A 22,004-nucleotide genomic window follows, 5' to 3' on the forward strand; every position below is an offset into this window, starting at 1 on the left:
AGGACGCCTTTCTTTTAGGGATTTCTGTTCTTCGCATCATCTTCGTAGTGATGCGCCTCCTATTCGGGCCGCCTCTTCCCAGCCGCTTCACTCTTCCTCCTTCTCCCTCCACCTCCCTCCTCTTCTCTCCCATTGTTTCGACCCACTCCCGCCTGATGCCTGCTGGGAAGTGTAGTCCGTCGCCCTGCTGTTTGGGCCGGCTGTGCGGCCCTTAAGAACTCAGTGCCTCCACAGAACTCGACAGATTTTCGAGAGGTGGGGTAAAGCCTGGAAGGCCCAGCCCCTTACCGGAGGAGCAGTCTGGGAGTGGCAGTTTCCAGGGCCCGAAGCGGGCAGGCTGGCTGCGGGTTCCCGGGCACTAATCCCGCTCCCCCTCCCCCCGCCGGCCTCGCGCCGCCTGATGACATCACGCGGGCCGGGGAGGCCCCTGCCACAGGCGGTAGTTCTCGAGGAGGGGTCTCCCCCCCGGCCGCCGCGACTGGAGAACAACACTTCCCAGGATCCTGCGCGGCGGCGCGCCGACAGCCGCGCGATGCCGTGATTGGCTGGTGAGCCGGCCGCACGCGGAGGAGCCCAAGGAGCAGCTCTGTTGCGACAGAGGCCGAGCGGCGAGGCCCAGTGAGTTGGGGGAAGGGGCGCCGGGGGGAGGGTGCTGGCCGGTGAGGCGGGGGAGGGAAGAAGAGAAGGAGGAGGGACGGGGTCGAGATGGAGGAGGCTGCGAAGGAGAAGAAAGGGCCGAGGGAGAGACGCTGACGGGCGGGGGCCGGGGGAGGTTCAGGGGATGGTGAGTGAGGAGACCCTGAGGGGACTCACGAGGGGAAGCCGAGCGCGTCCCGGGAAGAAGCTGGGCCCGACGGCTAGGTGGTGTGGAGGGGGGAACGACGGAGAGGAGGCCTGAGGCGGACGGGAGGAGGAAGCCCGGCAAAGCGAGGCGGCCGGCTGGAGCGCGGAGCGCCAAGTTGTGGGGAAACCGGAGACGGGGATCTCTGCCGCGGGGGCAGAACCTGGTCCTTGACTGGAGGCCGTGAAAGGAGGAGCGTTTCCAGAGCGAGGCAGCCCGTGGGGATTGGTGGACGGAGCCTGAGGGAAGAGATGTTAAGATTAGAAGAGCGGCCGGGGACCAGAATTGGCTTGGGAGACCCTGGCAAAATGGGGAGCGGCGAGGCATGGGCGGAGCTGGGGCTCGGCAGCTCGATGGGAAAATTCCCGAGCGGGATGGGGCAGGGCCCAGGCATTCCGTCGCCAGTTGAGACTTTTGGGGCTGTTTGCCTCCCTGCAGGCTCCCTAAGAACAGTTTCGTACCCCCTGTGGTTCATCACCATGCCCTCTGACCTGGCCAAGAAGAAGGCGGCCAAAAAGAAGGAAGCTGCCAAAGCGCGACAGCGGCCCAGGAAGGGCCACGAAGAGAACGGAGACGCTGTCACAGAACCACAGGTGGCAGAGGAGAAACATGAGGCCAATGGCCGAGAGACCACAGGTGAATGGAGGGAGAGGTGGGCTCCTGGGATGGATGGATGGACGGATTCCCCAAGCCCGAGCCAGAGTCCTGAGGCTGGCGGCCCTGGAGGATAAGTCTGGTGCCGCAGAACTTGTCACAGTGAACCCAACCAATTAGAGTGGCAGCTCGTGCCTTCTTGTTATTGATCAGGGAGGCTGGACACAAGGTTCTCACGTAGCTAGTGGCAAACACATCTATGGGTGTTGTGCTGCCTTGCTGCTCCGGGCGCTGCACTGGGAGCAGGAGGTCATTTCCTTGCCCTTTTCTCAGTTTCCTGCATTTGTGCACACGGTGGTCAGTGCGCCAGGTTCTTTGCCACGTTGTACCTCTGTCCTTCCAGGGGTAGTGACTGTCCCAAGAGAGAAACGTAGGAACTGTTTCATGGAGTTTTCCTAGCAAAGAGATGCTTTCCTGTTATTTATATTTGGGGAAATATTTATTGAGCACCTCTCAAGTGCTGGGCACCGCGCTCCATGCCGACGCACGATGAACCATCTGCTGACTTACGGTCCAGCTAAGGAAACGTGGCAGTGTGTGATACAGAATTTTCCAGGCCCTTGACAGTCTGTTCCCAGCCTCCTTTTCTGTCCCTCTGAAGATTCCCTGAACAGATCCGCTCCATCCGGACTGTTACTGTCCCTTCACTAGTCACATTTTTGTCCCTTTACACTAAAGTTCTAATACCACGATTTTTGTGCGAGTAGCTACATTTGACATTTTTCTTAGGGCCTAGCTCAGGATAGCAAAACCTTTCCCCCATCAAACCTGACCTTTAAAGTAGTACCATTCACTATACCCCTATGCTGTCTTAATGGTGTTACTTTTTTTTTTTTTTAATGTTTTTAACGTTTATTTATTTTTGAGACAGAGAGAGACAGAGTATGAACAGGGGAGGGGCAGAGAGAGAGGGAGACACAGAATCGGAAGCAGGCTCCAGGCTCTGAGCTGTCAGCACAGAGCCCGACGCGGGGCTCGAACTCACAGACCGTGAGATCATGACCTGAGCTGAAGTCGGACGCTTAACCGACTGAGCCACCCAGGTGCCCCAATGGTGTTACTTTTTATGTTGTCTCTTGTGTTTCTTTACATTGTTTACCCTTTGAGTGCAGGGACCATGTGTCTTCGGTGATAGGACTAACTTTGCAGACTGAGATACTATGTAAATGTTTGAAGAGGAGAGCAGAATTACTAATACAAGTTGTAACAGATAGGTATTCAGAAAAGGGGGAGTTAAAAGTGATGGAGAGAGAGCTGAGTGGTAGGAATTGTCTCCAAAATAAGAATTATGGGAGAAAGCTGGTTCAGGAAGGTCAGGCCATGGGGAAATTTTATTCCTGGCTGGAGTAGTGGAGGATTGCCAAGTTGAGAATAACGGGAGTGTGGATGAGCAGGCTGAGTTGTGACCTCTGTTTTAGAGAGGCTCGGTCCTGTCCAGGCCCTCAGGAACCACGGTTAAGCAATGTCTGTCATCAGCTCTGTAGGTATGTCATCAGTTATTCTGGCTGAATCAGAGAGGTGGCAAAGTGCATCTCTCTTGAGACTATTGTCCACTGTTCCCATCACAAATATCTTGTTTACCTTTCTTTGCTCCTTGGAAAATGGGATTTTTTCAGGGAACCCAGCTGTGGAATCCCCATCTCAGTAATAGATCTTTGGTGTTTTTTTTACCTTGCTTCCTCAGGGAGCTACTGTTCTGAAATGTGACCTTTGTTTTCTTTCCAGCCCTCTCAAAACTTTTTTCTGTCTTTCAATTTTTCAGTTTTTTATTAGCATGAGTGGAGGAGAGGGGCAGAGGAAGGGAGAGAGAGAGTATCTTAAGTAGGTTCCGTGTTCAGCACAGAACCCAACGTAGGGCTCGATCCCACGACCCTGGGATCATGACCTGAGCCGAAATCAAGGGTCAGATGCTCAACCGACTGAGCCACCCAGGTGCCCCTCAAAACATTTCTTATTGCCAGGGACCTGTGTCATTTCTGCTTCCTCTCCCAAGATTGGGTCCTCTCTCCTGAGTTTGAGATTACGTGATGCTACAGGTTACCGTTCTCCAACCTTTACTGATTGCCATTGCCACACAGTCTTCCTTAGGTAGTAAGGTATGGAAAGATCGAGATGTATATCAAAGAAAGTGACTTTTGACAGATTAACCTTCTTTAGAATGTGAGACTCGTCAAGACAGGCACTGGAGTTCAGCTGGTCCTCTTGTTGGGAAGTAAGTAGAAAGAGACTTCTTGTGAAGTCTACAATGTTCTCCGTGATGAAGTTTCTTTCAAAATCCCTTTTCCATTTATTCAGTGCTGTTCATTTGTCTTTAAGTGACAAGTGTTTTCTGGGATGCTGTAGGCTAGGAAAATGAGGTCTGTTTAAGTCTCCTTCTTTTGAAGCTTAGGAGATGACTTAGGTCATAATGCTGTCAACTTGAAGAGATCAAGAGAAAATGGTATATTAGCTTTCCCTTAGTTTTGATCTTCCTCTTGCCTGAGCAGATGGAGATCTAGACTAGGGGTCGGCAAACTTTTTCTGTAAAGATCCAGATAGTAAATATTTGTAGCTTCGTGAGCTATATGGTTTCTGTTGCAGCTGTTCGGTTCTGCCATTGTAGTGAAAGCAGCCTTAGACACTATGTAAATGATGAGTGTGGCTGTGTTTCAATAGAACTTTATAAAAACATGCTGTTGGCCAAATCTGGCCAGCCTTTTTTTTTAACCTCCATCCCAACCCCAAGCTAAGAATGGTTTTCTACATTTTTAAAGTGGTTACATTTCACATATCTTGATTTGGCCACTTGGCTCATAAACCCTAAAATATTTAGCATCTGGCCCTTCACGAAAAAGTTTACCAACTCCTGATCTAGATCATAAACTTCTTCCTACTCTGTCTTCTCAGCATCCGGAATAGGGATTGGCAAGAATCGGAGTTGTGGGAAGTCTGGTAACTCAACCGTGTAGAAAAGAGACTGAAAATTCCTTCATGCGAGTCAAAACAAAAACTTTGATCTCCATTCAAAAAGTACTCATCAAGCACTTATTTCTAACACTGTACCCAGAGCTGCGGACAGAGTGCCCGCCAACTGTCTAGTGGGGCAGCCCCTGCCCAAGTGTTGGCTCCTTGAAGGCAGAGCAGGTTTAGCACCAGCTCGTAATCACCTCACAGGATGGGGTATTCAGGTATTCAGACCTGTGACTAACCACCACACACCCTCTCCCGTGGAGTTGCTCTCCCCCAGGAGACAGCTGTCTTCACCCCTCTACCCTGTCTTTATTTTTCCTGTGGACAAGCACACACTCTTCTCATTCCAAGGATTCTGTGAAGTCACTAAGGGAACATAGGTAAGGGTAACAAAGACTAAAAAATCAGCAGATTCACTGCGGAGGGCACCTGTTGGGATGAGCGCTGGGTGTTGTATGGAAACCAATTTGACAATACATCCACACAAAAAAATGAATAAACATTAAAATTTTTAAAAATCAGCACATTCTCATAGTAGTGGAACCTCATGTGTAGTTTCTGACTGCTTCCTTAAAACGTACATAAATTGCCTTACTCTTTTCGAAGAAGCTTACCGGGACTCCTTCCACCCCCATTCTGTCCCACTTTCAGTAATACTTTATGGGCACTTTTCTTTATGGAAAGGTAGTATAGTGACATAGTTAAGGTCACCTGGTTCAAGTTCTGGCTCTGTCGCTAACTAGCCTTTTCGACCTTGGCTGTGCTACTTGGCTTTTTCACTTACAAAACCGGGATTGTCAGTGTATATCTCCTACGTGTTGTAAGGATTAAGATAGATGGAGAACGATGGGGTAGCACGGAGTAAACTCAACATTTTTAGCCATTAATAGTGATAGTTCTTCCCAGGCTTAAGATGTAGTAATGCCTGAAAAACCACCAAGGCACAACAGCTCATGGTCAGTTTGCATCTTTTAAACCCTCCAGATTTGGGAGCGTCTGGTTTTCCCAGCCGTGGCTCTGCCTGTGTTGATCCCTTTGTGCATTTTCTCACACTGGTCCCTTCTGTGCTGCTCAGAAGTATATCTGGAGGCACCTGGGTGGCTCAGGTGGTTAAACATCTGACTCTTGATTTCAGCTTATGTCATGATCTCATGGTTCATGAATTCGAGCCCTGCATTTGGCTCTGAACTCAGGCTCTGCACTGACAGCGTGGATCCTGCTTGGGATTCTCTCTCCCTCTCTGCCCCTCCCTGCTTGCATACACATGTGCATTCTCTCTCTCTCTCTTTCTCTCTGTCTCTCAAATAAGTAAAAAACTTTGAGAAGTATATCTGGAGTATGGAATTCCAGTAGGTCATGGAATAAGAGAATGGCACTTCTGTAGTGTCTGCTTTTAGGTTTTAGGACTAATTCTTTAACACATACTTATGGAGGAAAATTGAGAGTTCTAGCCATTCCCCTCATGCGTTTATGTCATTTAAGAACAAGAGAAGTGGGCCCCTAAGTGGCTCAGTTGGTTGAGCAACTGACTTTGTCTCAGGTCGTGATCCCGCATTTGTGAGTTCAAGCCCCACCTCAGGCTCTCTGCTGTCAGTGTGGAGCCCACTTCAGATCCTCTGTCTCCCTCTCTCTGCCCTCCCCTACTCATGCTCTATCTCTCTCTCAAAAATAAACATTTAAAAAAAGAACAAGAGAGGTTAGAATTAAAAGAGCAAGTTGTGATTCTATTGAGGCTTTTGCTTATTATGGGTTATTTACCTGCGTATGTATATTTCCATTTCTTAAAGAAGCTGATATTTTGTTTTGTTATTGCCCTGCCTTGACACAATGTTTTTCTCTTTTGTGCTGTGATTTAATTGGTCGTGTTTATGGGAAGAAAATGCCAAAATGACATGATCTTAGGAAATCTGAAAAGGTGCCAGAAAATGTTTTCTAATATTTTCTATTTTTTTTGTATGTTCTCTTTAGGCCTGGCTTACACGTTTCAGCAATAGGTAGCTAAACAGAAATAGAGTCTGTTTTGCCGCTGGTCTTAGAAAAGTTTAAAAAAAAAAAAAAAGAACAAGTTGTGAAGTGAAGTGAAAAGTAGTCCGTGAAAGAAGGGTGTTAGGGCAGATCTGTACACTCTTGAAAGCTTGTGAAACATGTGAATCACCTCCACTCGATCTTGAACCAGGTCCTGCAGGGCATGCCTTTTTCAGCATTTCGGGCTTGATATGACAACATTTGGTAACCTGAGTAAGGGGCAAAAGCTACAAATGCCCAAACAGGGACTTGAACCCTGGACCCTCAGTTTAAAAGTCGGATTCTCTACTGACTGAACTGTCTGAATGCTGTAGGACGTGACTTAGTCTTATTCCCAAACTTCTTTTCTGTTTCCAGAAGTGGATTTGCTGACCAAGGAGCTAGAGGACTTTGAGATGAAGAAAGCTGCTGCTCGCGCTGTCACCGGTGTCCTTGCCTCTCACCCCAACAGTACTGATGCCCACATTATCAACCTCTCCCTCACCTTCCATGGTCAAGAGCTGCTCAGTGACACCAAACTGGAATTAAACTCAGGCCGTCGTTATGGCCTCATTGGCTTAAATGGAATCGGTGAGGCCCTTGGAAGGCGAGGTGGGAGGTGTCTCTCCTTGGCTCGTCTGTCACTCAGCAAGTATTTGCTTAGCACCAGCTATATGCAAAGCAAGGAGTTTACAGTATGGGTGGGAGACCACATATGTCCAGGGAAAAGGAACTAGCAGTACAGAGCAGTGTGTGGTAAGTAACACGTGAGCGGTTACAGACAGTAGGTGCTGGAGAAGTGGGCGGGAGGGGCAGGAATGGCGGTGTGCGAGGCCGCTGCAGGCAAACTGACTTCACGCCGGAGGGGTGGGACAAGAACTGGAGGAAGGTTGGAAAGGTAGCGCGGGGGGGGGGGGGGGGTGACTGGTGGTAGGATTTGAACAAATGAAAGGAAGGCAGGGAGGAAGGAAGGTGCTCCACAAAATGGTGAGGTCGTGGTTTGGCTGGAGCGGAGGAGCTGATGCAGGGGAATGACAGGCAGAACCGTGCCGAGTGTCCCCTGCCCACTCTCTGCTTGCCCTTCTCAGGAAAGTCCATGCTGCTCTCTGCTATTGGGAAACGGGAAGTGCCCATCCCCGAGCACATTGACATCTACCATCTGACTCGGGAAATGCCGCCTAGTGACAAGACACCCTTGCAGTGTGTGATGGAAGTCGACACGGAGCGGGCCATGCTGGAGAGGGAGGCTGAGCGGCTGGCTCACGAGGATGGTAGGGCTCCTGACTTGGGACGGGGGGTCGGGGGGTGGGCTTCCTCCCAGGAAAGGCCCGGGGAGCCTCACGAACCATATGCCGCCCACAGCGGAGTGTGAGAAGCTCATGGAGCTCTACGAGCGACTGGAGGAGCTGGATGCCGACAAGGCGGAGATGAGGGCTTCGCGGATCTTGCATGGACTGGGTTTCACGCCTGCCATGCAGCGCAAGAAGCTGAAAGACTTCAGTGGGGGCTGGAGAATGAGGGTTGCCCTCGCCAGGTGAGTTCCTTTCTCCTTCTCTACCCTCTGTAGTTCCCCATTTCCTTCAGGGTTGGATGCTCACTCCAGTGGAACTGTGTAGAACAGAGGTCAGGGGTCAGTAAGTGCCAGACGAGACACGACATCAACGGTGTGAAGGAGGGGTGGCATGCGTGGGCTAAGGCGTGAGCCTCCTGGCTGAAGTGACCGTTGTTGGATCTCTGGCACAGTGTTTAGGAATCCTAGGATCAGCCTTGGGTAAAATGGTAGACTGGGTCCATTTCTTCTTTCTTCCTGACTCCCATCCTATCCTTTTTTTGTATTTCAGTCCTTCTAATTGTTGCTGCATAAAGATAAAATATTAGACAGCTGTTAAGCGATCTTTCCTTATCTCCCTGTGAGCTGGACCCAAAGTGAGTTTGTATAGACCATCATGCCTTCAGCAGTCCCTCCAGAAAGTCCCCAGTTAAGTAGGTGGTTCCCTCACTCCACTGTTCTCTGCCAAGTGAATTGGTGACACTTGCTGCTTTAGCAAAGCTGCCTGCGTGTGCTTTGGAGCCGAGAGCAGTGGTTCCACGTGCAAGGATTAGCCACCTCCGTTCATCTAGGGAGCTGCAGAGGTACAGATTTCCTAGCCTCTTCTTCATTATCTCTGTGGTTGGAATACTGGAATTTGGTGCCCAGAAATTTTATTTCTAAAAAGCTCTGCAGTGCGGTGACGGCAGATGTGGGAACCAGTGCTGTCCCCTTGCGTCTCCTGTCTTGAGATTCCATCTAAGAAAAGAACATTTTTTGCCCTCCTTGCTAAAGGCTGGCAACCCCATCGATTTAACTTGAATGCTATTTTGCTTTAGCAGTTTATCTCCTCTATCCTTTCGTCTTCCTGACGGTCACCAACTTCAGCGTGAAAGACCTGCAGACTCGTAAGGACTTTTACAACCTTATCTTCAAACTGCACCATCCCTCTGCTTCTCAGCCCTGTTTTCTGCCCTTTCATCTCAGCTCTTCAACTCTCGTTTCTCTCCTCAGTCTCCCCTTTCCTCTCAGGTGTAGAACCTAGAATTGGTTTCAGGACTCAAGCCAGGCCTGACCAGGGTTGCAGGTAGCAGGCAAGTCCCCTCCTGTGTAGCGCCCATTAGACTGAAGGGGCTCTGTCTCCTCTCCTGTCCTTCAGAGCCCTCTTCATTCGGCCCTTCATGCTGCTGCTGGACGAGCCCACCAACCACCTGGACCTCGATGCTTGTGTGTGGTTGGAAGAAGAATTAAAGACGTAAGGGGGTAGGGATGGGGTTGGGAACGGGCAGGTCCTGAAGGGGGAGTTGAACAATCTAAAGGAAATGGGTGCCCGGAAACCGCAGTGATGCTAGAGCAATGAGAAAATGAACTGACGCGAGGTCGGGTGAAGGCCAGATTGAAAAAGTAGTAAGCACCTTTAGGGGAGACCATTTGGTTTGATTCTTTTTTTTAGCCTGAAATGTGTGAAGTTTTTTAACTTTCTGGTTCTTCCATTTAAAATACGACACCTTTATTAAAGACTGTATTTTTCTCTTAACCGTATTTATGTGCATCATATAAAGAAAGGATTCCCACTTAAGATCATGATGCAGTAGCAAAGGAAACCTAGCTGATGTGGCAATGGTCCTTGTATGGCTGCAGCGCTGAATAACCCGGAATACTGTACCGACTCTGAGGGAAGGCTTTTAGCGGTCTCTGCAGTGACTGGTACCTTCTTTCAAAAAGAGGACTACAGTGATTTTTATTGCGCCTGTTCCAGTTCTTCCCACCCACAGTATTACATACATTTATGGATATGTTTGTGTACATATGCTTGTTTTTACCATCATTGTTAAGCTACCATCTCCATTCTGCTGAAAATTAGAACGGAAGATGGAGAAAACTCAGACTGAAAGGGGTCAAGGTGTCGTTCCAGGTAGATGGTGCACTGGCGGCCTAGGTGGTTGCTGAGAGCCAGGAATTGGCCGTTAAATCTAACGGGGGCTCAGGATGGGAAAGGATGAAGGTTTTCTGGGCCTCTCAGCTCCCCTGCTGTGGACCGTCACAGTTTGGAGCACCTCCCTGACTGGTTGTCTGGCTTTGCAGTTTTAAGCGCATCCTGGTCCTCGTCTCCCATTCCCAGGACTTTCTGAATGGTGTCTGCACCAACATCATTCACATGCACAACAAGAAACTGAAGTATTACACGGTGAGTAGGCCCCAGCGTCTGCACAGCAACCTCAGCGCTTACCAGTTCCTTGAAGGTCTCCTTTAAAAAAAACAAAACAGACTTAGCAGCCCTTTTCTACCTATTGCTATAAAAAGATGTGGACAAGGAGTCCTGCCGCTTGTTCTATTTTAGTCTCAAAGTAGTTGCTCTCGGGTTGTAGGCCATTGATTGGCAGCCTGTGTACGTGATGTGTGTGCCTTATGGTAAAGAGGTTGACTTTGCATGGTGCCCAGGCAGGCCCTGCCGATCCCTGCCTTCTTGAATGACTGCTTAACTCTGCTTTGTGACAGCCCATTTACCTCTCTTTCCGTGAAGACTGGGAGTCCGGATCTCAACAGCCCACTTGTCTGCCTTGCCTTTTCATTATCCGTATTTAAAAAAAAGAAAAAATAGGAGTCCTTTTCATTCGTAGTTATACTCACTGTGGGAGTATTAATAATTTCTCATATAGTCTTCCAGAGATTTTATGTGTACTTGCACGGATTTGTAGAAAATTTTGTGTATACACATCACAGCTGTAATGTTAATAATCACTCTCTTCTGTAGGTTGCTTTTACATTTTAATATATCTTGCGCCGCTTTTCATATGAATAGTTATAGATCCACCTCATGCTTTTCAGTAATTGCATAATATTTCATTGTGTAGCCATCCACTCCTTTATTTGTCAGACCCTTTCTGATGAATATTTAGGTTGAGTCCAGTTCTTTGCAGATAGAAACCATGGCAGTCCAATTGTGCAGCATTTGCTAGGTCCTAAATCTGATTGGTCTGCTGTCTTCCTTCCTGGGCGCAGTTTCTGTAGCCTGCATGGGGCTTGAGCCTCTAAGGGTGGGGAGCCGCTTGGAAGGCTGTGAGCCTCGTGATGTCCGTATGACGGTTGTGATCAGGGCTACTGCCGGTGCTGTGTTTGTCTTTACAGCTAACCTGAGGATTTGATCTGGAGCCCTGCTCCGGCTAAGCTAAGAGTGAGAGGCACACAAATGGAAAGACTTCAGATTCTAGGTTAGGGTTTACTTTGCCAATGTCCTTCCTCTTTCCCTACTGCACAGTCTTCTAGCCAGGGCCAAGTCCGATGCCATCTCGCATCCCCCTAAACCCTGAGAACCCGGGACCGAGGCTAAAACTGCCTGCCTTACCTGGCATACTTCTCTTCAGGGTAATTATGATCAGTATGTGAAGACACGGCTGGAGTTGGAAGAGAACCAGATGAAGAGGTTTCACTGGGAGCAAGATCAGATCGCACACATGAAGGTAGGGCAGTTGTAGATGAGCTCACGTTCTAGTGGAGAGTTGGGGGAAGGTACGTGTGGAGTTCGGGGTGCCGGGTGTCAGGAAGACGTCGTCGGCATCTACCCCGCATTTAAGGAGAGTTGCTTGATACCTGCCCCTGCTCCAAGCCCCCTTTCTGGTCTCTTTCAGAACTACATCGCTAGGTTTGGTCATGGCAGCGCCAAGCTGGCCCGGCAAGCCCAGAGCAAGGAGAAAACGCTACAGAAAATGATGGCATCAGGACTGACAGAAAGGGTCGTGAGTGACAAGGTGGGGTCCGAGCGAGTGGAGTTAGTGCCCGAGGTGAGGCGGAGGAGACATGATCTAACCGGAAAATGTTCTCTCCTTCCCCTAGACCCTGTCATTTTATTTCCCACCGTGTGGCAAGATTCCTCCGCCTGTCATCATGGTGCAGAACGTGAGCTTCAAGTATACAAAAGACGGGGTGAGTCCTCCTGTGTGGTTGGGAGGCTGGGACAAATTTTACAAGATAAACATCAACAGGTTGGTAGAGTCTCCGGTTCTTTGCTCAACACACCTGCTAACCCGTGTGGTGCACGGGATTTTTCAGGCATAGCAGCTTAGGTGCCTCATCCAGGGACTTGAGTGGCCCCTCTTCAAGTACTTGGAAAACTGCTCAGCTGAGATGGCGGGTGGAGGCAGTGGGTTGGGGTCTGCTCTGAGAGCTTTCTCCCTCCTCCATACTCCCGCCTACTCCGGTGGCGATGGGGGACATGACAGGGCTAATCTGCCAGCCAGACTGATTGATTGGTAACCTAACCTCATATTCATCTCTCTCATCCACTCAGCCCTGCATCTACAACAATCTAGAATTTGGTATCGATCTCGATACACGAGTGGCTCTGGTGGGGCCCAATGGAGCAGGGAAATCAACTCTTCTGAAGCTGCTAACCGGAGAGGTATGGTGCCAGGCTGGGGCATGGGACTTCCAAGAGTAGGTGCTTACTGTGTCTGAGGAGGGAAGGTGTGAGGGGCTTCTCGGAGGCCCTCAAGGCGCCTGAGTGCCCTGGTGGTGAGTGAGTCAGCTTCCGGGGTGGGGGATGTTGTCATTGGCAGTGCTGAGATTTGGAGCTGTTTTCTCAAAGAGAGGGAGGGAGGGGAGTGTGTGTGTGTGTGTGTGTGTGTGTGTGTGTGTGTGTGTGAGAGAGAGAGAGAGAGAGAGAGAGAGAGAATACATGCATGTGCCTCAACATTTTTCTGTTTTCAGCTAGAGCATCTCGAGGGAATCTGCATCGAGAGCTGTGTTTTTGTTTTAGAAAACCCATGTTGTACATATATATGAGTCCTTTGTTTTACTGGTGGTACCTTCTGTAGTAGACCTTTAACTACTAAGTAGACCGTGTTGTATGTATCTTTGGCTCTCTTGAGAACATCTGTTTCAGTATATCTTCCTAAATATTTTTAGAGTGGCCAGAATAGCAGTCTATGAGGTAGTGATGTAGATTCTATTTGGAAGTTCTGAGTCTTGTTCAGTGAACATATGTTTATTTCCCTACTCTGTCTGTGTCTGCTTCTCACCGAGTTTCTCTTTCTGTGTGCTTATCTTTCCACCTAATACTCTCTTCTTTCTAGCTACTACCCACAGACGGGATGATCCGAAAACACTCTCATGTCAAGATAGGGCGTTACCATCAGGTACAGGCCTTGGGGCCCGGGGAGATGCCCAGGGTGTGGAAAGGGGGCTGCATGTGACCAAGTCAGCTTTTGCCTGCTTCTCCTGGAATCTTGAGCAGGTGCCTGGGTAGAGGTGGAGAGTTACTCAGCAGTTAACCCAGCGAGGTTCCTTTTGAAGTGGGACACCAGTCACATCTGAATGGATTCCTTTTTTCCTGTAGCATTTACAAGAGCAGCTGGACTTAGACCTCTCACCTTTGGAGTACATGATGAAGTGCTACCCAGAGATCAAGGAGAAGGAAGAAATGAGGAAGATCATCGGACGATATGGTCTCACTGGGAAGCAGCAGGTCAGCAGAGGGGGATGTGGGGGAACAGCGCCAGATAACTGGGAGATTGTGGCTACACGGCCAGGGTGCACTGCCCTGGCGACCCAAGTTCGGGAGCTGTCCCAAAAGTGTCTTTCTTTTTCTTTTTTTTTTTTTTTTTTAAAGTAGGCTCCATGCCCAATGTGGAGCTTGAACTCACAACCCTGAGATTGAGATTCAAGTGTTCTACTGAAAAGTCTCTTCCTTTGATTCTAGCGTCTGAAAGAACCCGCTAGCTTTCCTTTGGCCTAGGTGTATGTATTGGAGTATTCAGGTCTCATTATGAGGAAGGGGCAGGGATAGCATCCCAGTCTCTGACATGCCTTCGCCCCAGACTAGCAAGATAAACCAGAATGCTTGAGGGGGAGGGAAATTGAAACCTAGAAAACGAGTTCCTGGACTCAGATCTCGATTGAGGTCCACCACATCGTTCCACTTAGTTACGATTTAAGTGCCAAGGGAGAGCGAGAGGTGTGGCCTGAGTAGCAAGTGCTTCCAGCTTCCACATTTATCCCTTTCGGGCCTTGAGAGACTGGTACCATCTCACTGTGATCTTGGGTCTTCCTTTTTGTAGAATTGTGGCAGTATTAATGGAGAAGCAGCGGGGAGGAAAGGGAGTCATGCTCTGTGGTGGGAGTAACACCAGGTTCCGTAAATGTCGCGGTTCCACGCAGGTGAGCCCAATCCGGAACCTGTCTGATGGGCAGAAGTGCCGAGTGTGTCTGGCCTGGCTGGCCTGGCAGAACCCCCACATGCTCTTCCTGGATGAGCCCACTAATCACCTGGACATTGAGACCATCGACGCCCTGGCCGATGCCATCAACGAGTTTGAGGGTGGTATGATGCTGGTCAGCCATGATTTCAGACTCATTCAGCAGGTGAGGCCCCTGGCTGGAGTGGAAATCAGAGAGGAGGGCGGCCAGGAGATGGTTGGATAGGACACAGTCATGGCATGTGGAGGGCACTTAATATGTGTTTATTGGATTTGGGAAAAGGGCTCCGGGTGTAGACAGGGTGATGAGGACCAGATTTTATGGCTCTTTGAAAAACAGAAAGCCTTAATGGAAAACTTTCATTTTTTCAGTAGCTATTTGGAGACATCAGCCTACTTGGCATTTGGCAACGTTAGCCAGAATTGGCGAGGGAGTTGGGTAGAGGATAGGGTGCTTTTACTACCGTCTCAAGATTCTTCAGCATAGAAGTAGTATTATACTAAGGAGGATTTGGACTAGAGGGCTACCACCAGTCATTGGTGGAAAGGCCGCTGGTCATTTCTCTGAAGCTTTGGGAAAGATGGGATAGAGAACAGGAAGCTGCGGGCGAGGCCTCTAAACAGTTCTAGGCCCTGCCGGGGAGCTGGAAATCAGGAGACAGAGCAGGTTGTGGCTTGGAAGGCTCCAGACCTGCTGGTTACGGTACCCCTGGGTTAGGCATCCCAGAGAACAGAGAGACAGTGGAACTGTGAGCCGCACACGGGACTGGGCGGTGGAGGTTTCTTCCTGGAGTTCCTCTGACAGTGGTCTTCTGGGCAGGGATGGGGAGAGTGCTGGCCAGGAGGATTGAGCCTCAGATTTCCTTTCTAGGTTGCACAGGAAATCTGGGTCTGTGAGAAGCAGACAATCACCAAGTGGCCTGGAGACATCCTGGCCTACAAGGAGCACCTCAAGTCCAAGCTGGTGGGCGAGGAGCCCCAGCTCACCAGGAGGACCCACAATGTGTGAGCCCCTGCCCGGGCTGGGCTGGGCCTCTGGGGCCACACTCCTGCATTGCTGCAATACCGCTCCCCAGCCCCTCCCCTGTCCCCACCTGCCTTAGCTGCACTCTGTGATCTTATCTACAGCTGGACAGTACCTGTCCGTTTCCTGTCCTTGCAGTTACTTTTGTCCATGTCTGGACTCGGCTGGCTGTTCTGCCAGCTCCTTGCTGGTTACTGACCTGATGGTGATGCAGCCAGAGGCACCTGAGGGTTAGCCCAAGGGCCCACATCCTGGGTTGGCCTGTGAAAGAGCTTAGGGTCCTCGTTTTCTGGGTTTTGGTGATGTTGGAGGAATACCCCCCAGCCCACCGCCCCCATTCCTTTCCGCTTCTGGTTTGGAGCTGTGGACCAGGGCTTTAGTCCTGGTCGGTTTTTAAATAATTATTTAACAGTGTAACTTTTAGACCTGTGTGACATCTACCAAGTGTCCAATAAAGAAAGAAGAAGCCATGGTCCCTACCTTCCTTTTCTGGTCTCTGGGCCCTTCGCTTCCCTCTTCCCCTCAGCGCCAGTACTCACATCCCCTCAGCAGGAGCTTGGGTGGAAATTGGCAGAATGGACGCAAGCAGGGCTGGAGTAACTCTCTCCTTCCTTTGATTGAAATTCTGCCTTTTCTTAGGCCATTGCCTCACAACACACACATCAGAACCACCTAGAAGACTCATTTGGTATCACAGGTCACCGGGTCTTGCCTCAGGGTTTCTGATTCAGTAGGTCCGGGGTGAGACCAGGAAGTAAAACATTTCCAACATGTTTCCAGGAGCTGCTGATGCTGCTTGTCTGGGGGCCGAACTTTGAGAACCACTCTCCTGGAACGTGTTTTTCAGGGTGGTCGGAGGCTCCCCTGCTGCAGCCTCTACCACAGCACTTGGGGCGGTGGGGGTGGGGGTGCTTGTTAAACTGCAGATCCCCGGGCGTTGCCCTACTGATGCCATCTGGTGGGTGAGAGAGATGAAACGGGAGTCTGCATCTCACACGGGTTTGTGAGCCACCGTTCCTGGGTGGGATGAGGAAGTTTTGTTATTTTGCCTATTCTCAGCCTTAATTTTTGTTAGCATGATCTAATTTACTTCCAACCCAGAGCTCTGCGTGGTCTGTCTGAACTTGACAAGCATCCGCAGCCCTTGTTCACCAGGGACACCAGTGCCCCTTCTTACTGGTGTGGCTTCATCACCTCTGAGGCCTCAGCGGCCGGCCCTGTGGGGAAACATACACAGCCGTGACTTTTCAGTGCTCATTACAGTACATCTGAGACTGTCAAACACCCAAAACAAAGTCCCAGGTGGTGTCCAAACCCCCAAGGAGCTCACGATCTAATGGGAAGCCAACGATGACTAGTGAACAAGACCGGGCATAAATCAGAGGCTCAACTGTGACTTGTTGGGAAACACAGAAGGGTTCGGAAGGGAGGGAAGTTCTTGTGAGTCCGGAAAGGCAGGATTGATACTCGAAAGGTGAGTAGGACCTCAGGCGGCCCTGAAGTCCAAGAGCGTCCCCGGGGAAAAGGGACGGTAAGAGTGAACGTGACGTGAGAAGCCACAGCTGAGCCCTGGACGGCCGAGGCCGGGGTGAGGCTAGGAGTCCTCCTCTGCCCTCCAGCCCTGAGCCTGGCTTTGTGGCTTCGTGCCTCTCGTGGGACCTGGAGCAAAATAGCCTAAGTCTGTCTGCCCTGAGTATCCAGAGACTTGGGTAGGGGGGAGGATGGCCTCAAGAAGGCTGGAATGAGGGGAATGGAGGTGAGAGCTTCCGCTTCTTCGGCCAAGGGAGCGCCCGGGTGTGTTGGCAGGAACTCACTTTGAAATCCCTCAGGGTCTCCACCATAGCCTTGAGGTGCCGAGGCTTCAGAAGTGGAGGAATCGAAATAGGCTACAGGTTGTCTCTCCCCCGCCCCCCCCCCCCCAAAAAACAAGCCAAAGTTTCAAAAACTTGGAGGATGCTTAAAAAGCCCACTGTATACAATCTCTCTACCAAGGCCTAAAAGTAGTGCTTTATTGCAGATTATGAATTGCCCTGCGGTCCTCTTAAACCTTAGCGTGCAAGAGGCAGCCGGATGTTGGGAGGTAGGTGAAGAGGTGAGGTTGGGGAGGTGGGCGCCGCTCAGGCTTGCTCTCTCGCCCACTGACAGGTGATGCTCGTCTTTGCTCCTCTGCCCCACCTCCTCTTGATTGGGAAAACCCTCTTTCCCTCCCGGCCTGTGGTTCTCATGTCGCACCAGGTTTCTGTAATCACAAGTTCTCTTAAGAACCTGAAACGTGTTCACACATAGGGGCAAAGCGAGAACTCCTCCGTTTAACAGCCGCCTTTTTCTTCCCTTTGCAGCTAACCTCCACAGGGAGCCCACATCACCTGCTTTATGGAGAGCAGACAGTGTTTCTCGGCTCTGGCTCCTCCAGTCCACCCCACCCGCTCCCTGCTGGGCCCTCCCAGCCTGTGGTTCCCTGCTGCCCACATCTGGTCCGGGCTCGGGTTCTGCTCCATTTCTGCCTTCCTTCCAAGCCTCACTGTACTCAGCACGCATTGATTCCACCCTGCTTTGTCTTTCTGGGGACCAGTTCTCCCCACTTAAACTGTGCCCACCCCCCAAGACCAGCTTCAAATCCCCACGCCTTCCGTGCAGCCCTTTGGCTCCTACAGCCCTCACTCGTTTTTCTTTTCTGAACTCTGTCCCTACACCCCCTCTTTAGTCCTTCCCTTCTCTGTTTCATGCGAGTCACTCTTGCCTCTTTGGCTGTATTGCAGGGCTCTGGGGGCGGGGGGGGGGGTGCCCTGTGTTTCTCCTGACACCCCTGCATTTCGAGTCAGCTGAGCACAGTGGTTGCAGAGTGATCTCGTGGCGTGGTCTGGTGGTGTGTGAACTCTTAACAAGTGTGTAATACACTGGGAGATGATCAGGTGGGGGAGGAGACGGTGGGGGGGGGAGGGCTTCTTATTCAGAGATAGGAAATGGCTTGGGGGAGAGGCGGGAGCTATCAGTCTCCTTCAAGATTAACCCAGAGCGTGTTCTGGATCGGGTTGGGCCAAGCTCCTCCCCGCCCACCCCCTCCACCCCAGGTGCTGGCCCCCAGCCCCACCTGGTGGGCAGCTGACCCCATAAAAGTCCCCCAAGGAGCAGGAGGCGGCTGTTAGGAAGGGCAGGAGGATGAGCGCAGAGCATGGACAGCAGCAGCAGTCGGGGGGCCGGAGGGGCCGTAGTTCTGGCGATAAGAAGTCCAAGAAGCGCAGCCGGCGCAAGGAGACCTACTCGATGTACATCTACAAGGTGCTAAAGCAGGTGAGAGTGGGGAGCTCGCGCGCGCGTGTGCAGAGTAGGACCGGACAGAGTCGTACTCCGTTTCCCCCCGGCACTGAGGGGAGGGGCCTCAGGCACACCGTGCCCCTTGTGAAGTGGCCGCACTCGATCTCAGAGGTCCCCACAGCCTCCCAGTATCTGTCGTGCACCTGTGATGTGCCAGAGACATTTAAAGCACGCCGCCACAATCCGGAAGCTTACGGGGCTCTGGACGGACCAAACGCTTATGCGGAGCGTCAGGAGGGACGTAAGTAAAAGGCAAGACCGTACGAAAGTGTGGAGCTGAAGGACGATCACGTGCCGGACGCATCATGGTACAAACCAGAGGCGCTAGTCGGTGGTGGCCCGGAGCAGGGAGCGGTGCGTGCGAGCTGAGTTCTCGGGCAAGGCCTTCCAGCCCCACAGCACTCAGTCTCCGAGGGGCTGAGGGACCGGCCTACCGTGCAGATGAGGAACTAAGGTCCGTAAAGGCGCAAAGCACTGACTGAGCCCCATGACCTGACAGCAGCAGCAGTCAGGCCCCCCCGGCCCTGAGCAGGCCCCTCGCGTACTTCCCGCCGGTCGCGCCTCTTAACCCCCAGGTGCTCCGAATGCTCTCTGTTCATGCGGCCTACCAGAGCACCCAGGAGAAGCACCCGCTCCAGCATTTGCACACTGACGGGTATTTGGGGGGCATCACTGGGCACCCAACAACAGTGTGTCTAGTACACGAGGCACCCTGGTCTCGAAGCCTCTGGCCCACTCAGCGGGGCCAGGAGCAGGCAGCACAGCGGTCTTGCCTGCCCCGAGCCTCCCCGACCCGCCCGAGTCTCACTGCTTTGTCCGAGCAGGTCCTAGAGTCTAGATCCCGTTAGCAGTTTGGGTGACCTGACGCCCCGGGGCCTCTGGGAATGCTTTTGTGGGGCCAGGGGTGGGGCCAACACTGGCGTGGGCTGGCCAAAGGGGCGGCAGCGGAGGACAGACTCTGGCACCCTGGAGGAAGTGGGGCTGGGAGCGTCTGTGAGCCCTGCGGCTCAGCCGACCTTGGGGCTCAAAAACAAGTGTGGGCCCTGGATTGCACGCGCGAAGGAAAGCTGCTGAGTGAGTTACCCTCACTCCTGTGAAACTTAACTGTTACGCCCCCTCAGCCCTAAGGGGAAAACGATGTGATGACGACACAAGGGGTTTAGGCTCCGATCCCGTGCTGTGCTGTCCGTGGCAACCAGTGGCGGCGCGAGAGCCTGCGTTCCGCTTCTGTGTCCACCATCGGCCTGATGGATGTCGCCGGTCGTCTCTTCTCTCCCACCTCCCAGGGAAACACTTGGTGTCTGCCTGGTCACACGTCAGGTTGTTAGCGGGCCCCTACCGCCAGTTTGGAGATCATCTAGCTCAAAAGCTGGTGTGACAGAGGAGGAAACTGAGGCCCAGAGGAGAGTGCCTTAATCTGAGGCCCTCCGGTGACTCACGGTCCGGCCACAGAACCCTGGTGTCCTAACTCCTAGTCTGGTGCTGAGGCTGCGTCACATGAGTGCGTCCTCTGGAAAGTAATGTGGTGACAGTCCGCCAAGTTAGGCGCATAAACCCTTGGACCCGGCGGCGGTCGCACCCCTGGGAACGTCACCTCGAGGAGTAACCCTATGCAAACGCATTAAATGAGAAAGGCAAAATGCTGTGTAACTGACCCCATTTGTCAAAGACTGATGCTCCCATGTGCTCATACGAGGACCTTAATAGTGTTACATCCTACCGGTGAGAAAAACTTTTCACGCGGATGTGGTAGTAAAAAACCAAATCCCTACCTCCCGGGCTTGGCCTCTGGCAAGAGGCTGGGGAGGCAGCCTCACGGTCCTGCCTCCAGCTTCCTGCAGTCCCGAACTCGGGGCTGGGGCTGGCAGGGTTGGGCGGAGCCTCCTCGCTAACAGAACGGTCTTGCTGCTTCCCCAGGTGCACCCTGACATTGGCATCTCTTCCAAGGCCATGAGCATCATGAATTCGTTTGTGAACGATGTGTTTGAACGGCTGGCTGGCGAGGCTGCCCGGCTGGCCCAGTACTCGGGCCGAACCACACTGACCTCCCGGGAAGTCCAGACGGCCGTGCGCCTGCTGCTGCCCGGGGAGCTGGCCAAGCACGCCGTGTCCGAGGGCACCAAGGCCGTCACCAAGTACACCAGCTCCAAGTGACCCAGGACCTGACGTTAATAAAGGGTGAACTGCTCCCGCACACTGTGGTCATTTGAAAAGGGGAGGTGTGGGGCGCCTGGGTGGCTCGGTCAGTGAAGCGTCCGACTTCGGCTCAGGTCCTGATCTCACGGTCCGTGAGTTCGAGCCCCGCGTCGGGCTCCGGGCTGACGGCTCAGAGCCCGGAGCCTGTTTCCGATTCTGTGTCTCCCCTCTCTCTCTGCCCCTCCCGTGTTCATGCTCTGTCTCTGTCTCAAAAATAAATAAACATTAAAAAAATTTTAAAAATTGATTTGAAAAGGGGAGGTGTGATGTGGGGCAAGGGCATTGTCACTTCTCACGGCTAAAAACTGGAACAAGCCTACTTTTCAAAGCCTGGGTATAAAACGGAAAGCATCTCCATAACCTGCCGGGACCTATAGGATGTTTTTATTTTCCCCTCGTGTTTTCAGAACAAATTGGTAGGAGTATCTGGGGCTCCTCTTTTCTTCCCAAATTTTACGTCGAAAAATCTCAAACCCGCCGAAGGACTGCGAGAAAGTACAACGGCCCCTTGTATGTCCTTCGCTGAGATTCACCACCGAACGTTCGGCCACGCTTGCTTTTTCTCGTTTGGTCTCTGCTCTACCTTGTGGGCATACGACCCACCAATCCTCTCCCAAGCTGTGTGGAGGGCCTGGGGCTCGAGGGGTTGCATTTAGCGAGCAAGTCCAAAATCCTTTGTCGCCCCTTTGCAACCGGATAGATACAGGTTGTCACCTTCAACTTCACGTACCGAACAGCCATGTAAGAATGGCTGACGTTGGGGCACAGGCCTACATACTTCACACACTTTTCTCATACAGAGTTGCAGCCTAACGTGCAGATGCCATGAGAAGAGAACCCATCACCCACGTCTTCGTCCCACAGCTAGAAAGGGGGGGAGCCCAGGGCATCTGGCCCCCGAGCCTTCGCTGTCCCCCATTCCCACTGTGTTCCATACCTTGCTAACCTGTGACTCAGAGACCCAACTCAGGTCGTGGAATTTTCGACAAGATTTCGGGTAACTTGCACGTCCATTAAAGCCCCACAACTCCTCGTCCCTAGCTCCTCTTTGCTTCTGTCGCCTTTCTCCCCCTTTCCTTGGCCCTGGGCCTCGTGTATTTATTCGTAAGTCCCCACTTAACACTGAATCAAAAAAGTCACCCCCAGCTGACTCCGTTTGTACTTTCCGAATAATGGCCTCCTGAGCCCGTAACGGTGATGGGGTGACCCACAGATGGCTCAAAGTGAGCCCCCAAAGACCACCGAGTCTTACCTACTCCTTCTAATGTCGATCTTTCCACTGGCATAGCTCACACGGAC

The 22,004-nt window shown here is 51.8% G+C and overlaps 2 protein-coding genes across 3 annotated transcripts; both read left to right on the forward strand.

The window, feature by feature from the left end:
• Positions 1 to 459: 459 nt before the first annotated feature.
• On the forward strand, positions 460 to 15,673 carry ABCF2 (ATP binding cassette subfamily F member 2). 2 transcript variants are annotated; one of them, XM_027051309.2, is made up of 15 exons: positions 460 to 618; positions 1,280 to 1,477; positions 6,827 to 7,039; positions 7,537 to 7,719; positions 7,811 to 7,982; positions 9,136 to 9,231; positions 10,062 to 10,164; positions 11,342 to 11,437; positions 11,606 to 11,725; positions 11,811 to 11,900; positions 12,265 to 12,375; positions 13,049 to 13,111; positions 13,312 to 13,440; positions 14,133 to 14,336; positions 15,042 to 15,673. In XM_027051309.2, the coding sequence occupies exons 2-15, from the start codon at positions 1,321 to 1,323 to the stop codon at positions 15,177 to 15,179; spliced, it is 1,875 nt and encodes a 624-aa protein (XP_026907110.1). In that variant the 5' UTR covers positions 460 to 618; positions 1,280 to 1,320; the 3' UTR covers positions 15,180 to 15,673. The 2 variants fall into 2 exon arrangements, with proteins under 2 accessions (XP_026907110.1, XP_026907111.1); XM_027051310.2 differs by lacking the exon at positions 460 to 618 and adding an exon at positions 644 to 784.
• A 2,411-nt stretch (positions 15,674 to 18,084) lies between these two features.
• LOC106969569 (histone H2B type 2-K1) lies at positions 18,085 to 20,853 on the forward strand. The gene is made up of 2 exons (XM_027051322.2): positions 18,085 to 18,485; positions 20,427 to 20,853. The coding sequence occupies exons 1-2, from the start codon at positions 18,354 to 18,356 to the stop codon at positions 20,661 to 20,663; spliced, it is 369 nt and encodes a 122-aa protein (XP_026907123.1). The 5' UTR covers positions 18,085 to 18,353; the 3' UTR covers positions 20,664 to 20,853.
• Positions 20,854 to 22,004: the final 1,151 nt, after the last annotated feature.

This window comes from Acinonyx jubatus, chromosome A2, assembly GCF_027475565.1.
Source record: "Acinonyx jubatus isolate Ajub_Pintada_27869175 chromosome A2, VMU_Ajub_asm_v1.0, whole genome shotgun sequence".
NCBI classification, from domain to species: Eukaryota; Metazoa; Chordata; class Mammalia; order Carnivora; family Felidae; genus Acinonyx; species Acinonyx jubatus.